This window comes from Mirounga angustirostris, unplaced genomic scaffold (genome assembly GCF_029215605.1).
Source record: "Mirounga angustirostris isolate CCGP_5_RB_7025 unplaced genomic scaffold, mMirAng1.0.hap1 SCAF_16, whole genome shotgun sequence".
Lineage (NCBI taxonomy): Eukaryota > Metazoa > Chordata > Mammalia > Carnivora > Phocidae > Mirounga > Mirounga angustirostris.
In genome coordinates this window covers 28,273,430-28,290,308 of record NW_026991724.1, presented here as the reverse complement: position 1 = coordinate 28,290,308, position 16,879 = coordinate 28,273,430, and the positions used below count along the sequence as shown (strand labels likewise).

The following is a 16,879-nucleotide window of genomic DNA, read 5'->3' as shown; positions in this document are numbered from 1 at the left end:
TGCGCGAAAGCCCCAAGGCTGCGCCGCCGGCTGGGACTCTGGTGAAGCTCCCCCCAGGTCTCCGCGGGCGCTCGCTCCCGCGTTCCGCATCCGTCGCTGGATCCGGTCCGACGCCCGGCTGGGCCATGAGCCAGTGTGCGGAGGCGGCGGCGGTGGCGGCCACCGTGCCGGGCGCGGGCATGGAGAAAGCCGGGCTGCGGCCACCCATGGTGCCCCGCCAGGCGTCCTTCTTCCCGCCGCCTGTCCCCAACCCCTTCGTGCAGCAGACGCGGATGGGCGCTGCGAGGCGTCTCCAGGTGAGGGCGCGGGCCCGAGAGAGGAGACGGAACCAGGGGAGGGGCGTGGGTCTGACGGTGGAAGCAGGTGCAGGTGAGGGAAGTCGGACCCAGAGAGGAGGCAGATCCAGGGGAGGGGCGTGGATCTGACAGGGGAGGCGGAGCCAGGTGAGAGAGGTGAAGAGATGTGGGTCTGAGAGAGGAGGCAGATCCAGGGGAGGGATGTGGGTCTGAGAGAGGAGGCAGATCCAGGGGAGGGATGTGGGTCTGAGAGAGGAGGCAGATCCAGGGGAGGGATGTGGGTCTGAGAGAGGAGGCAGATCCAGGAGAGGGACCAGGGTCTGCCGGGGGCTGTTGTCTGAGGGGAGTGTGGGTATGATGGGGAGGTATCCCAGGTGGGGGGTGCCCGTCTGAGAAGCAAAGGCTCTGAGGAAGGAAGAGATGTCGATCTGCGAGGTGAGGGCTTTTGAAGGTTCCATGAGTCTGGAAGGGGCAGACATGTGGGTATGAGAATTGAGGACACTTGGAGGGTGGTCTGAGGGTGTGTGAGAAGAGAAAATGCGAAGAACATGTGGATCTGAGGGGCAGGTCCTAAACAAGACAAAGCTGAGCAGGCCAGTAGCGGAGGAAACATTCCATGCTGAGAAGGGAGGTGAATCTGTGACAAGAACTTCAAGTTGAGTTTGTTAGAGCGGAGGGGTGGCCAGTCTATAGGAGAGTGGACTTGGGGAAGTCTTTTTTTTTTTTTTTTTCTTTATTTCTTTTTCTTTTGCCTTAGGGAAGGAGAGGAGTCAGTCTAGGAGGTGAAGAGTGAGGGAGAAGGCAGAGAACCCAGGTCTGGAATTAGAACAAGATGATCTAGCTGAGAAGGGGCATCAAGGGTCGGAAATCAGAATCTAAGAAAAGGGATAATGTGGGTCAGCTTAAGGTATTCAGAAGTCTTCACCCTGAATCAGTCCTGAATCAGTCTTCACTCAAACTCTTTGAGATTCAACACTTCTCCAAACATTCTTCCACTGTTAAAAACCGCTGAATACAAAAAGGAAGTTTCCTTTTCTTTCCTTTTTCTTGTAAAACGCTCTTTTACCATTAGCAGTTACAACTTGCTCTGAGGACTTCCCCTTTGGTGAAGCTAGCGATCAAAGAACAAGATAGAGTGTGCACACTACATTTGTCCTGTGTGTCCTGCATGAAAGAAAAAAAAAAGGTTTTGATGTTTTCCTGTCCATCTCACACATTTCTTTACTTCAGATTTGAAATAGTGTTATTTTTGCATAGCGCACTTATATGCCCTGAGACCATTGTCCTCCACAGTGGAGAGGCAGGTTAGAGTAATGGTAAATGGGCAAATGGGTTGAAGAAGGGTGTGAGATAGGAAGGGGAAGATAATGTAGTAATACCTCTTTGTAAAGAAACTAAATATTTAAAAATTTGATCTTCATGTCTTTAAATGGATAGATGCTCCCTTTGTATCTTAAAACTTCTGAAACACTTCTAAATACCTTGACTATCACTCAAGATTAATTTTAGTTTGATTTGGTGAAATCAGTCATTCTTAAATGTAAGTATGTCTATTTGGCTTCATATTTTGGAGAGAGGACCAAAGTGGCATATTTATAGAGAGACTAATTGTTGGTGTTGGTTTTCTTTTTTTTTTTTTTTATAACATGGCCTATTACAACTTGGAGAACACTTTCAAATAGCTTTCCAAGAGCTGTAGTATAGTGGAAAGATCATTAGTCTAGTCAGAAGGCCTGCTCAGGCCGTGCCCTTTATCAGTTAGTTGTATGACTTTGACCAAGTCACTTAACCTCTCTGAATTTCACTTTACTCATTTATTAAATTGGAATAGTCCTACATCAAGAAGGGTTAAAACTAAGTGAGATAATGTGTGAAAGAAACTGGATTGTTTGGTGATCTTAATATTGATAGTTATGCTATTTGTTGCCTACAAATCTTATACTGTACTTAAAATTTACTGTTTGTATTGAATGGAATTCAATAGGTCTAGGTTTTTTCTTTTTTTTTTTTTTTTAACTAAAAATGTAGACCAAAGAGGTCTCAATGTCTTGAACAATCTGGGCAAAGGGAAGATTTAACAGACTTGATTGAAAAACAGTATTGTCTGTATTATCAAGTTTAAAAGATGGATATACTTTCACTTAAGTATGACTTACTATGATCAATTCAGACTAAATTTAACCTTGAAAGTGATCAATATCTTGCTTAAGGACTGTTGTCACTTTTGTATCTCATTGTAGGACTTAGCTTTGCCCTTCCCCTTCTCTTTTTGACAATTTAAGATCCTGCTACTTAGTGGCATGGAAACAAGTAGCCTAGCTTTCATTTCCTCAATAGAATATGGAATTGAAATAAGTGTTTGGTAGTAATTGTGGGTCATTTATCATACCAAAAGTATTTGTTGAATGTCTATTATGTACCAGGCACAAGGCTAATTTCTGGAGATACAGCAGTGAACAAGAGAAATAAGAACTCTGACTATCTAAAGCTTATGTTTCACTGAAAAAAGTTAAAGAGACAAGTACAAAATTATGCATTTCCGTGTTTTAGTAGTACTATGAAGAAGATCCAGGGAGGACAATAACCCTGAGAGAGTGTGGAAAGAAGGCCTCCCTACATAGATGATGTATTACCAAATGGAAATATGATGGGGAATCCTCTTATTTTGTCAAAGGATTACTCAAAGTTGGTTTATTTACTGTTAAATACTATTATTTGTTGCAGACCTAGAAATGGCACAGAAAAAAAAGTTGCCCAATATTTGACAACTTAATTAAAATCCATATTAGCTACTCATTGTGAATGTGAGTTAGCTTATATGAATATACTATAACCTCATTCTAACTCTATCTTTGGGGTCTATGCTATGGTCCTTTCTTGCAGTCAAGATTATTTCTAGGTCATTTGCAAGGGTGTTTGCAAGGCTTATTTAACCTACCTTGGAGGTTACCCACTGCAAACAGTCTTTTCTCCAGGGGTGTTTGTCAAAACAATCAGAGGCAATTGCTTAACATGACAGCTACCTGAGGTGGTGAATACTGATTGGAGCAAACAATAGGCTTAACCAAACAGCTTGAAGTTAGGGGACTTCGAAAAGCTTTGACATATTCATGGGAATCTAGAAGGGTATCCACATGTATAGGCCTGTGTGTATACCCAGGGCTATGCATGTGACCTGAAAAACAACAACAACAACAAATGAGAATACCCTAAGCTCTCACCTCTAGCTAACCATCAGGCTCTGTACAAACTGGAGGTAAAAGCTAAGGTAGAGTTGTGAACTTCCACTTGGCTGTGTGTTGAAGGTGTGTTCCAACATGCACACAAAGGCTCTTTGCAAACACTGGGGAACTTATTGATTCCAAGCACTTAAGGAAGTCTTATCTAATCATTAGCTGACTACCAAACTAATTGGTCAGAGACTTCAGTAACCACACATGACACATGACAAAGAATACAGCCTTTATAGAATTAGTTCGTAATAGTCACTGAACAAACAAATAACAACAACAAACAGCAACAACAATACACCCTGGTGATGGAAGAGAATCTGATTTTCAGAGTTGTTACATTATTTAAAATGTTTGCTTTTCAACAGAAAAAATTGCAAAATGATAATAACAAACAATAAAGTATGTCCCATAAATAGGAAAAATAGCAGTCAATACAAATTATCTCCAAGGAAGCCCAGATGTTGGCCTACTATCCAAAAACTTTAAATCAGGTATTTTAAATATGTTCACATAACTAAAGGAAACCATGTCAAAAGAACTAAAGAAAATATGAGACAGTGAATCACCAAATAGAGATTATTAGTAGAATAGAAATTATTAAAGAAGAACCAAAAAGAAGTACAATAGCTGTAATGAAAAATTCACTAGAGGGACTCAACAGCAGACTTGAGCAAACAGAAGAATCAGCAAATTTAAAGATAGATCCATTGAGATTAATTAATCTGAGGAACAGAAAGAAAAAAGGATGAAGAGAAGTGAACAGAATCTCAGAGACCTGTAGAACATTATCAGGTGTATCAACATAAACATAATGGGAGCCACAGAAGGAGGCAAAGAATGTTTGAAGAAAAAATGGCTGAAAACTTGCCAAATTTGGTGAAAAATTTATGCATTCAAAAAGTTTAATGACTTCTAAGTATAATAAACTCAAAGATATCCATACCTATATACATCATAATCCAACTGTTAGAAGGCAAAGAAAAAGAGAGAATCTTGAAAGCAGAGAGAAGTAACTCATCATACACAAAGGGATCCCGAATAAGATTAATGTCTGATTGCTCATCAGGAACTATGGAGGCTAGAAGGCAATAGGATGATATACTCAAAGTGCTGAAAGTAGAATATTGTCAACCAGGATTAATATAGTCAGAAAAACTATCTTTCAAAAATAGAGGAGAGGGGTGCCTGGGTGGCTCAGTCGGTTAAGTGTCTGCCTTCGGCTCAGGTCATGATCCCAGGGTCCTGGGATCGAGCCCCGCCATCAGGCTCCCTGCTTGGCAGGCAGCCTGATTCTCCCTCTCCCTCTGCTGCTCCCCTTGCTTGTGCTCTCTCACTCTCTCTCTCTCTGTCAAATAAATAAATAAAATCTTTAAAAAAAGAGAGAGAGAAGAGAAATTAACAGAAACTGAGAGAATTTGTCACTAGTATACATGCCCTGAAAGACATACTACAGGGAGCCCTTTGGTTGAAATGACACTAGAGAGTAACTCCAATCCACATGAAGAAATAAAAATACTGGTAAAGATAACTACATGTATAAATATAAAAGCCAATATAAATATAATTTTTATTTGTAAATCTTTTTGTCTTCTATGTGATTTAAAAGACAACTACATAGGGGCACCTAGGTGGCTCAGTCAGGTAAGCGTCCAACTCTTGATTTCAACTCAGGTCATGATCTCAGGGTCCTGGGATCAAGTTCTGTGTTAGGCTCTACACTCAGTGGGGAGTCTGCTACTCTCCTTCTCCCTCCAACCCTCTCCCCACTTGTGTTTGCACATGTACTTTCTCTCTAAAATAAATAAATCTTAAAAAAAAAGACAACTACATAAAGCAATAGTTAGAAATCTGTGTTGATAGATATATAATGTGTAAAGATGTAATTTATATGACAAAAATAGCAAACAGGAGGAGGGAGGAAATAGAGCTATAGGAGCACAATTTTTATATACTATTATAATTAAACTGGTATTAATCCAAACTAGGTTACTGTAAATGAAGTTGGGAACACTTAGGGCAACCACTAAGAAAATTAATTTTAAAAGAAGTGACAAGGGAATTAAAATGGTACACTAGAAAATATCTACTTAACATAAAAGAAAGGTAATAATGGAGAAATAGAGAAACAAAAAAAACATAGATATGTAGAAAGCAAGTAGCAAAAGAGCAGATGTAAATCTTATCAGTAATTACATTAAATATAAATGGATTAAACACACTAATTAAAAGCCAGAGATGGAAGAATTGATAAAAATACATAATCCGGGCGCCTGGGTGTCTCAGTCGTTGAGCGTCTGCCTTCGGCTCAGGTCATGATCCCGGAGTCCCGGGATCGAGTCCCACATCGGGCTCCCTGCTCGGTGGGAAGCCTGCTTCTCCCTCTCCCACTCCCCCTGCTTGTGTTCCTGCTCTCGCTATCTCTCTCTCTGTCAAATAAATAAAATATTTAAAAAAAAATACATAATCCAACTCTATGCTATCTAAAAAGACACACTTCAGATTCAAAGACCCAAATAGGTTGAAAGTAAAAGGATAGAAAAGATATACCATGCAAACAGTAACTAAGAGAGAACTGGAGGGGCTATATTAATGTTAAATCAAATAGACTTTAAGACAGAAATTGTTACTAGAGATAAAGGAAGACACTTTATAATGATAAAAGGGTTGTATCATTGGGGCGCCTGGGTGGCTCAGTTGGTTAAGCAACTGCCTTCGGCTCGGGTCATGATTCTGGAGTCCCAGGATCTAGTCCCACATCGGGCTGCCTGCTCAGCAGGGAGTCTGCTTCTCCCTCTGACCCTCTCCCCTCTCATGCTTTCTCTCTCTCTCTCATTCTTTCTCTCTCAAATAAATAAATATTTTTTTTAAAAAAAAGGGATTGCATCGTCAAGAAAATATAACAATTAGAACCGTATATGCACCTAACAAAAGAGCCCCAAATACACAAAGCAAAACAGATTGAAGTGGAAAATACACAATTCAACAATAGTAGTTAGAGACTTCAATTCCCCACTTTCAATAGTGGTAGAACAATGAAACAGAATATAAACAAGGAAAAGCCTTGAACAACACTCAACTAGACCTAAGAAATCTATAAAGAGAGCACTCCATCCAGCAACAGCAGAAAACACATTTTTCTCAAGTGCCCATGGAATATTCTCTAAGACAATTATAGTAGGCCATAAAACAGGTGTCAGTAAACGTAAGAGGATTACAATAATATAATGTATGTTATCCAACCACAATGGATTGCAATTAGAAAAAAATAACAAGAAATTTAGGAAATTCACAAATATGTGGAAATTAAATTACTCCTAAATAATCAGTGATTCAAAGAAGAAATCATAAGAAAAATTTGTAAATACTTTGAGATGAATGAAAATGAATACAATATACAAAAACATATGTGGCTAGCATTATCCTGATAACAAAATCTGAAAAAAATGTTATAAGAAAGGGAAATTATAGACCAATTTCCTTCATGATCACAGATATAAGAACCCTTAACAAAATATTAGCATGTCAAATATATAGCAATATGTGGAAAAGATAACATATCCTGTCCAAGTTTGGTTTATTCCAGGAACATAAGGTTGGTTTAACATACAAAAATGTGTATTTCAATGTAATTTATCATACTAGCCAAACATATGATAAGAAGCATTTGATCATTTCAATAGTTGCAGAAATTTTGTTACTCATTTGACAAAATTCAATATCCACTGACATTTAAAAAAAAATTCTCAGTAAAATACGAATAAGAGGGAACTCTCAGTCTAATAATGGGCATCTATGAAACACCTTTAGCTAGCATCATAATGGTGAAATATTGAAGCTGTTCCACCAAAGGTTGGGAACAAGACAGATATCTTGCTCAACACTTCTGTTCAACGTTGAACTGGGGGTCCTAGCCAGTGCAATAAAATAAGAGAAAAAAATAAAAGGCAGAGAGATTAGAAAGGAAAGTGAATTTTCTCAGAGAAAATCAAATACCATATGATTTCTCTCATATGTGGAATTTAAGAAACAGACAAATAACAAACAAAATGAGCAAAGGGGAAAAGAGAGAGACAAACCAAGAAACAGACTCATCACCATAGAGGACAAACTGATAGTTGCCAAAGGGGAAGTGGGTGGGGGGATTGGTAAGATAGCTGATATGGAGATTAAAGGATGCACTTGTCTTGATGAGCACTGGATGATGTATGGAATTGTTGAATCAGTGTATTTCACATCTGAAACTAATAGGACACTGTATGTTCACTAAACTGAAATTTAAAATAAAATTTTAAAAAATTAAAAATAAGAAAGGAAAAATTATAACTGTATTTATCCACCATTGTCATGTTTGTATATGTAGAACATCCTAAAGAATCTACAAAATGGCTAACAACTAGAACTAGTAAGTGAACTTGGCTAGGTTGTAGGACATAAGATTAAAACTTAAAATCAGTTACATGTCTATATACTAGTAGCAAAGAATTGCCAAGTAAAATTAAATAATCTTATTTATAATGGCAATAAAATTATGTTAAATAATTAGGAATATATTTAACCAAAAACATGTAAGACCACTACACTGAAAACAACAAAACACTGTTGTGAGGAATTAATGACCTTTACATAAGTGGAGAGATATGTTATGTTTATACATTGGGAGAATCAATATTTTTATGGTGATAATCCCTCCAAATTGATCTATAGATTCATTGAAACCCTAATAAAAATCCCAGTAGGCTTTTTTGTTTGGGTGGAAACTGACAAATTAATTTGAAATGTATGTGGAAATGCAAAGGAACTAGATTAGCCCAAAAAAAATTTGAAGAAGAAAAAGCTGCAGGACACACAGTACCTGATTTTGAGACTTGCTAAAAAAAAAGGGGGGGGGGGCAAAAAAAAAACTGCAGAAGTTGAGAGAATGGGGTATCGACAGAAGAATAGATGAACTAATCAATGAAACATAATGGAGACCCCACACATATGTGTTTGATTGATTTTTGACAAAGTTGCCAAGAAAATTCATTATGGAGTATCAAGTCTTTTCAACAAATGGTGTTGGAACACCTAGATAGAGCTATGGATAAAAACAAACCTTGATCCCTAGTGCATACCACACACAGAAAGTAATTTAAGATGAATCATAAACTGAAACAAAAGCTAACACCATACAGCTTCTAGAAAAGAGAATATAAAATATCATTATGACCTTGAGGTAAGTATAGATTTCTTAGAAAGGACACAGAAAACAAAAACTAAAAATTGATAAATTAGTCTACATCAGAATTAAAATTCTTCTCATCAAATGATACCAGTAAGAAAATGAAAAGGCACGGACTAGGAGAAAATACTTCAATACATATAACGACAAAGGTGTTGGAAGTGGAACATATAAGGAACTCCTACAAATTTATAAGGGAACAACAAACAAACCAATAAAAATGGGCCAAAGACGTGAACAGACACTTAACATAAAGAGTTAAAGGAATGACCAATAAGCACATGAAGAATGTGCTCAACATCATTGTTCATCAAGGAAATGTGAATGAAAACCACAATGAGATATTATTTTATACCCACTTGAATGGCTAGAAAGGCTGACAACACCAAATGTTGGTGAGGATGTGGAGCAACAGACACTTCCATACTTTGTTGGTAATGTAAAATGATACAACCACTGTGGAAAACAGTGGGGCAGTTTCTCGTAAAGCTAACCATACCGTGACCCAATAGTTTCACTCCCAATGAAGTAAAAATATATGTCCACACCGAGATTTGAACATTAATGTCCATGAAAACTATATTCATAATAGCTAAAAACTTATAATAGGCCAAATGTCCATATAAAGAAGAATGGAAAAATGAATCATGATATATTCATACAGTGGAATCATACTCTGCAACCGAAAAGGCTTTACTACTGGTACATAATGACGACATGGTAGAATCTCAAAAATATGGAGGAAAGAAGCCAGACATAAAAGAATACATACTGGGTGATTTCTACATGACAATCTAGAACAGGCAAAACTAGGGTGAAAAGGAGCCTGTCACTAGTTGCCAAGGGCCAGGGATATATATTTGAAAAACTCCTAATCTGCACGCTTAAAATACGTGCATTTTATTTTATGTAAATTATGCCTTGATAAAGTTGATTTTTTGAAAAGAATACTAAGACCAAATGTTGGCAAGGATGTGCAAGTGACCAAAATTCTCATACATTGGCAGTGACACTTTAAAATGATGCAACCACTGTGGAGAGTGCTTTGGCCGTTTCTTATCAAGTTAAACTATCTATGACCCAGCAGTTCCACTCCTCATATGAGAAAGGAAAACACATGTCCACAAAAGGGCTTGTATAAGAATGTTCATAGGGTCTTCAGTCCATAAGAGCCCACAACTGGAAACCCTGAGATTCATCAACAGGAGAATAGATAAACAAATTGTCTATTGGCATACAGTGGAATCATATTCTGCAATCAAAAATAATGAATTACTCATTTACAAAATCACATAGTTGAATTTCAAAAACATGTTAAGTGGAAGAAACTTAGACACATAACAATGCATAATGTATGATTCATTTATGTGACGTTCAAGAACAGACAAAACTAATCCAAGTGATAGAAATCCAGCATCGGTTGCCTAAGTGGGTAGGGATTCACTGGAAGAGGCGTAAGATGACTGGAGGGTAGATGTGTTCTGTGTCTTACTTTGGGTGGTAGGTACAAGGATATACATTTATCAAAACTCACTGAACGATCTACTTAAGAGCTGTACATTTCCTTGTACATAATTTTGACTTCAAACACACACACATGCACACACATAATTTGACAGATTAAATTATATGTTAAATTGTTTGACAGAAAAGCAAAATCATTTGGTGCTCCTCATAAATTATTTGATGATGCTCAGATTCACATTAATGGCCAGGAGAGGCAGAAGGACAGCGCTGTTTGAGTAGTGTAGTTGGCTAATAGAAGAAAGATAATTTAGTGTGCATAAGGATAGTTTATTTCTTTTTTTAAAATTTTATTCTTATGTTAATCCCCATACATTACATCATTAGTTTTAGATGAAGTGTTCCATGATTCATTGTTTGTGCACAACACCCAGTGCTCCATGCAGAATGTGAAGGATAGTTTATTTCACTTAAAAGTCAATATGGTAGGATGCCTGGGTGGCTCAGTCAGTTAAGCATCTGCCTTCAGCTCAGGTCATGATCCCAGGGTCCTGGAATTGAGTCCCGCATTGGGCTCCTTGATCAGCAGGGAGCCTGCTTCTCCCTCTGCCTGCCACTCCCCCTGCTTGTGCTCTCTCTCTCTCACTGACAAATAAATTTTTTAAATCTTTAAAAAAAAAAGTCAGTATGGTATAGGATTAAGAGCAAGGGCTTTGTAACCAAGCTGGGTTCAAACCCTGGTGCTGCCACTTAGTAACTGTGATCTCAGCAGCTACACCTAACTTCCTCTGTGCCATTCCTTTCCTGTATGTAAAACAGCCTAAGGTTGTAGGAATAAAATAGGTTTCTACATGCCAAGTGCTTCTTGTGCCTGCTACATAATAAGCATTCGTGTATTATTGGCCATTCTTACTAATTTTCATTCTTATTCTTGTTTTTTATTTCCTTCTCCATCTCCTTATTGTTGTTAGTTATAAAGGACTGGCAGGTATATAAAATAACGCATTTACTCTTTCACACTCTAACAACTTCATTAACACTCTTCCTTCTACTGATAGCTCCCAAAAAGCAATTTCCCCTCTTACCTTGCTAGCTTCTGCTGCTCTTTCAAGACCATTCAGCCTTCAACTCCTCCAGGAAGCTTTCCCTGACTGCTCAGTCAGATACTTTGTTTCCCCAGCATCCTCTAGTTACTTTCCTTGATAAACAGATCACATGTTCTTATAGGACCTGGTTTTCTTCACTGTTGCTTTTCTACATCGTAGGTGTTGTGTGGTGGGATATAGTACCTTATTTTTCTTTGTGCTTGGCTTCATGTCTGGGGCAGGGTAATGTTCAATTCATCCTTTAGTGAACGCATAGATAACACAAAACTTTCCTCTTCCGTGTTTCTGATTGATAGCCAGAACATTAAAATACTGGCCATTCACCTATTTTTTTTAATCAACTTTGACTTTCAGATTTTATTTCTTGGAATTATCCTGCTTCCAATCCGTGCCTTGTTGGTCGCATTAATTATATTACTGGCATGGCCATTTGCTGCCATTTCAACAGCATGCTGTCCCGAAAAGCTGACCCATCCAATAACTGGTTGGAGGAGGTAAGAAAGAATAATGTCTAAATGTTAGGTAAATCAAGATAAAGAAGAGTTTGCCATAGTTTAATCATCAATCGAGAGTTTTATCTACTGCTGCCGACTCAATATTCACCATTTATTTCTGTTTCTCAGATGAAACGGTTCTTAATTCATCATATGGAGAAACTGCTGCCCAAGCACCTTATGATAATCTTCTGTTGAAGCTGTAATTTCCTAACATTAAAATATTGTTTTCTGAGTTATTGCTTAAAAGTGATAGATCCTTGGTTCTGGAAGACCCAGTTAGTATACCTGAAACCATTATAGCAGGAAAATACCTGGCTTTCTTCCGCTCTCCCTCAGTCTTGACATTTGCTTTTGTCCCTATATAGTAACTACGTACTTTCTACAGTGGTATAATTAAGTGGGTAAGTTACAGTGTACTTAATACTTTAGTGATTATTATTAATAACAGTTTAATTCTTAATCAATATAGCCTAGCTTTTTAAAACATTAATATGGAGGGAGAATGGAATTGCTTCTCAAGCATTATCTAATTAGCAGGGTATTAGAGAATAGACTCATCACAAATTAACAAAGTTACTGGTAAAAGTTCATTCCCATTGGGCAGAGCCAACTTGTTGCCATATGTTTATCCTGAGAGTGAAGCCTTTTAAAATGTGGATTCCTTGGAATAGGAAGCCATAGGTGAGTTTTAGGGCACTGTTGAACTCTCCAAAATTGTGCACATTTTTTTCTCTGTACACAGGGTCCATTCCTTTCATCCAAATCTCGAAGGAGAATATTCTCCAAAAATTTTGAAAATCACTGTTCTAGAAACTTTTAAAGAAATATGCAATTTGCTATTCAGTTCATGTTCTAGTGAATAAATGTCAACATTCAGCCCAAGGCTGGTTTGAAGTGGAAGTGAATCCAAGGCTGGCAGAGTCCCCAGAGAACTAATACCACCTCAATCCTTGCAAATCACACTCCTTTGTTTCAGAACTCAAGGTTGCGTATCACTAAAAAATACTTTATGAGAGATTTTTTCATGATGCACCAATCCCTTTCAATTACCTCTTTGGTTTCTATCGTTAACGGCTTATGGAGCCCTATAATGACGGAGGGGAATAGTCCAAGAATCCAGAGAACAGATTTAATAAATGTTAGGGGAAAAAGTTCTATTTTTGCCAATTAAGCAAGTTTCTCTACTTCCTCTCAAACAGGTAACGTTGAAGTTAATTATGCAGCACCAAACTTTTAGCCTTTTTGAAATCATTTAGATAGAAGTGTTTAACAGCTCTGAGTATGGGATATTTTAGAATCTACATCACTACAAATCAAAAATAGGAGGTGTAGAAATCCAGTAACAGGCTGAGCTTTTTATCCTTAGGTAAATAGACATCTGAACTTGAAAGAGCAAGAAGGAGAGACACAGTCATTTCCCTGTGCCCTCTGGAAAAGTGCCTTGGTTTTCTGTGTCTCATTTCTCTGCATTATGACAAGACTGTTGAGAGAATTAGACAGGAAGCTTATTTTTTAAAGCTCTCATGAGATGTCTTATGGGAAATACACATGTTTTGTTTTTCATGAAAAGCTGCTGTGTGCTTATTCACATCCTTGGATGCCCATTCTAAATTGCATTTCTAGAAGTGGGTTTTTGTCTCCCTACTCAGTTGAGCTTCTCAAGGACAGAGACTGGATCTTATCTGTCTTGTGCGTCCAGCGCAGGTCACCTGGCACAGTTCGATGAATTAATTAATCTGTAATGACAGAAATTCTTTTTAAAAAGTAAGCAATTCGACATCTGAAATTGTGTAAGTGCATCTATGTTCCAGGGAAGTGAGATGGTGAATTTACCTTTTAAGATTTTTGATGATGTCTAAGAGCTATAATTGTATAGGAAAGGACAGATTCAGCATGAGAGTTCTAAAAGTGTTTGGGGGAGATAGCAGCATCTTTGTTACCCACATGTACATTCCCCAGGTGAGTCCTCTGAAGAACAGTAGGCATTTGGGTTTCTCAGTGGGGGATATGTGTGTGGGAAATTCATGTTTATCCCTTTATAGTCACAGAATAATGGAGCCACTTATTAGCCATATGTCCTGGGGAAATTTTGCTTCTCGGTGACTCAGTTTTCTCATCTGCAAAATGAGGATGCTGATAAATAATACCCGTTTCATAAAATTGGACTGAGGATTAAAGAGATGTAAAGTCCTTAGAATAGTACCTGGCAGAAAGAACCCTTCGTATAACTGTTAGTTATTCCTCTTAGCTCATATTTTAAAATGAAATGTTCTGACACGTATGGGTTTTTGTGTTGTGTTTTAGAGTAAAGCCCCGCCATTAGCTGAGATTAGCAAGGCTAATTGTGTCTTTTCTTTTTCTCTCTCTCTCTCTTTCTTTCTTTTTTTTTTTTTTTAAATATTTCTTTCCAAAGGGAAATCACTCAACCAGTTTTGAAGTTTCTGGGTCATGCCCTGTTCTTTTCAATGGGATTCATAGTTACTATGAAGGGAAAGGTGGCGCGCCCCATGGAGGCCCCAGTTTTTGTTGCTGCCCCCCATTCAACATTCTTTGATGGAATTGCCTGTGTTGCAGCCGGGTTGCCTTCAATAGTATCTCGAAACGAGAACGTACAGGTCCCTCTGATTGGCAGTAAGTACTTGTAAGACAACATAGATCTTTTCATGCTCGCGGGTCACCTTTTAAAAAAAAGCATCTATCGTTTATCGGTGGGCTTTTTAAAAGCTCTCAAAGCTATTTCCTTACTTCTAGTGAGGAATTATATCGAAGGAAGGAATTTGTGATAAAGGTTAGAGACCTCCCTCTCTGTGCCCTTAGAGTTCTTTCAGATTCTTATTTTTGTCACCGTACCATCTTTGCTTTCTGTCCTTGTATCTAGCTAGAAAGACCAGCTTTCAAGTACCAAATATGCCTGGATTTTTTTCGAGAGAGAATTTAACTGAAGAATCTGTGAAAACACCGGTTACACTCCATTTCACAAATTTCTCTTTGGGGTATTAGGCTGATAGACACATGAAGTCTTTCCTCTTAACTCTGTTTTCTTATTATTGCCCCAGAGTCTCCATGAGGGACCAATGTGAAACTCTTTGAAAATTATGATGTGGAACAATAAAGTGCCTCCTGCCATAAAAAATAATGAAGCAAGTGAGATGTGTATCCCACCAGGTGCTTTGGTCTCTCCCTAGGGTGTGGGTCTCTAAGTAACCGCTCCCCATCGTCCTGAGGTTACTGCAAACATCCAGTGGTGAGAGAGTGGGTATGGAAGTTTCCCGATGTTACCTTGGCACTCTGGAGAAATAGCAGTAGTTCCTGCCACTTTTCACTCAGCTAAGAAAAACACACACATACACGCACTACACACATTCTCTCTCTCTCTCTTTTTTTTCAGTGTAACCACCTTGCTTTGTGTAATATGGCATTTTCCTGAAATCTGTTTAGCGATAGATTTTCAGTAAATTGAGGTTATTTTGCATGTGTGAGGAAGCTACCTACTTAGACTGGCGTGCTGAAAATTTTAGTAAAATTAATAATTGCTCCCTATCCATGTGTACTCTGAATTCACACAATCAGTTTTCAGGATATTCCTAAAATAAAACAAGATAATATTGTAGATTTATATTCCAAAGCTTGGATGTCTGTCAGTTGAGGAAGAAGACCTTCAGGGAGAAAATTGCCTTTGTTTCCTTTCATATTCTTTCTGCTAACTTCTGTTATATCAATGAAATCTTTGTAGATATAAAAAAAACCTTCTAATAAGCTGTGAATTAGAGCAGTTTTTTTTTAAAGTTCTCTTTGATTTGCTATATTTTAACTTTACATAAAAATTGTTTCATGATTTTTTCAGTAGCATTGCTGTGGTAGCTTTAGCCAAAAAAAAAAAAAAAAAAGTGACTTGGCTCTGACCTTTTGTTTGTTTTAAAGGACTATTACGAGCTTTGCAGCCAGTGCTGGTATCCCGGGTAGATCCGGACTCTCGAAAAAACACAATAAATGAAATAGTAAGGCGAGCAACATCAGGAGGGCAGTGGCCACAGGTAAAATACAGAAGTTCGTTTAGATATACGGCGAGTTTACTTATTGTATATATGTAAATCATTTGGATCCACAGATGGCAGCATTTGGGGACACCTATGCTGGGTGTTTTCGGCATAATAGAAACAGAACAAATGAGTGAGTATTAAAAAGTCCTCTTCCCCATGAGATACTCCATGGGATTAATGTATCATTCTTTCTTATCCTCCAAACTCTTTGAAACAGTTTTTACTTTGTGTCATAAAAAGTAATTCTCTACCTCTGAATTTATTATCTTAAAGACAAAATATCAAAGCTCAAATATACTCAACAATATGGTAGGTTTATTTTTTTTTTTTAAAGCGATTATGGTCTTAATCTTATCCGAAGTATGTTTAGACAGGGCTTTTCAATTCAGGGGGTACATCCGAATCACCTATAGAACTTTTTCAGACTTTACCATCTTACTACCCCTATCCCCTAGAATGCCTTTTTAAGGTGAGGGAGGGGCACCATTTTCTGGATAAAGGGAGCCTCCTGGGTAATTCTGATAAGTATCACTCTACCTTGGCCCAGGTGTAAGTAGGGGACCTCTAGCAGGACTCATGATCTGGTAGTGATCTGGCCACCCATGATGATGTGTAGATGTTAAAATATTAAGAGGAGTATGACCCACCAGGAGGTTTAGAAACCATGGCATGTGAGGAATGACTTAAAAAGTGACCAGGAAGAAATGGCACCCGGAATAAGGGTTCGGTTTTTCTCTTTGAATCCAGCTACTATATCTAGGACTGGTAGGCCAAAGTTAACAAATAGGTAAGATTTTAGCCCATCTCACTCATCTCAAGGAACTTTCTGTCCAGAGGTAAGAATGATCTGATCTGAACTCCTTCTCCAGAATTTTCAGGCACTGACTAAGCAACCACTTGGGGGGGATATTGTAGAAAGAATTCAAGCATTGGCAATGCTAGATGGCTTTTAATGCCCCTTCCAGAGCTGAGATTTTATGATTTACTCTATATCCACTCATTGTTAATAGAGTAGCTGTAGCATT

General features: G+C 38.1%; 1 protein-coding gene across 1 annotated transcript in view; it reads left to right on the top strand.

Moving 5' to 3' along the window:
- Nucleotides 1–16,879, top strand: part of LPCAT2 (lysophosphatidylcholine acyltransferase 2) — a 66,733-nt gene continuing 49,854 nt past the window's right edge. Inside the window, exons 1-4 of the mRNA XM_064582016.1 lie at nucleotides 1–296; nucleotides 11,672–11,811; nucleotides 14,228–14,445; nucleotides 15,736–15,848. Coding sequence (XP_064438086.1) covers nucleotides 126–296; nucleotides 11,672–11,811; nucleotides 14,228–14,445; nucleotides 15,736–15,848 — 642 coding nt within the window. The 5' untranslated portion in view covers nucleotides 1–125. The remainder of the gene's footprint in view (nucleotides 297–11,671; nucleotides 11,812–14,227; nucleotides 14,446–15,735; nucleotides 15,849–16,879) is intronic.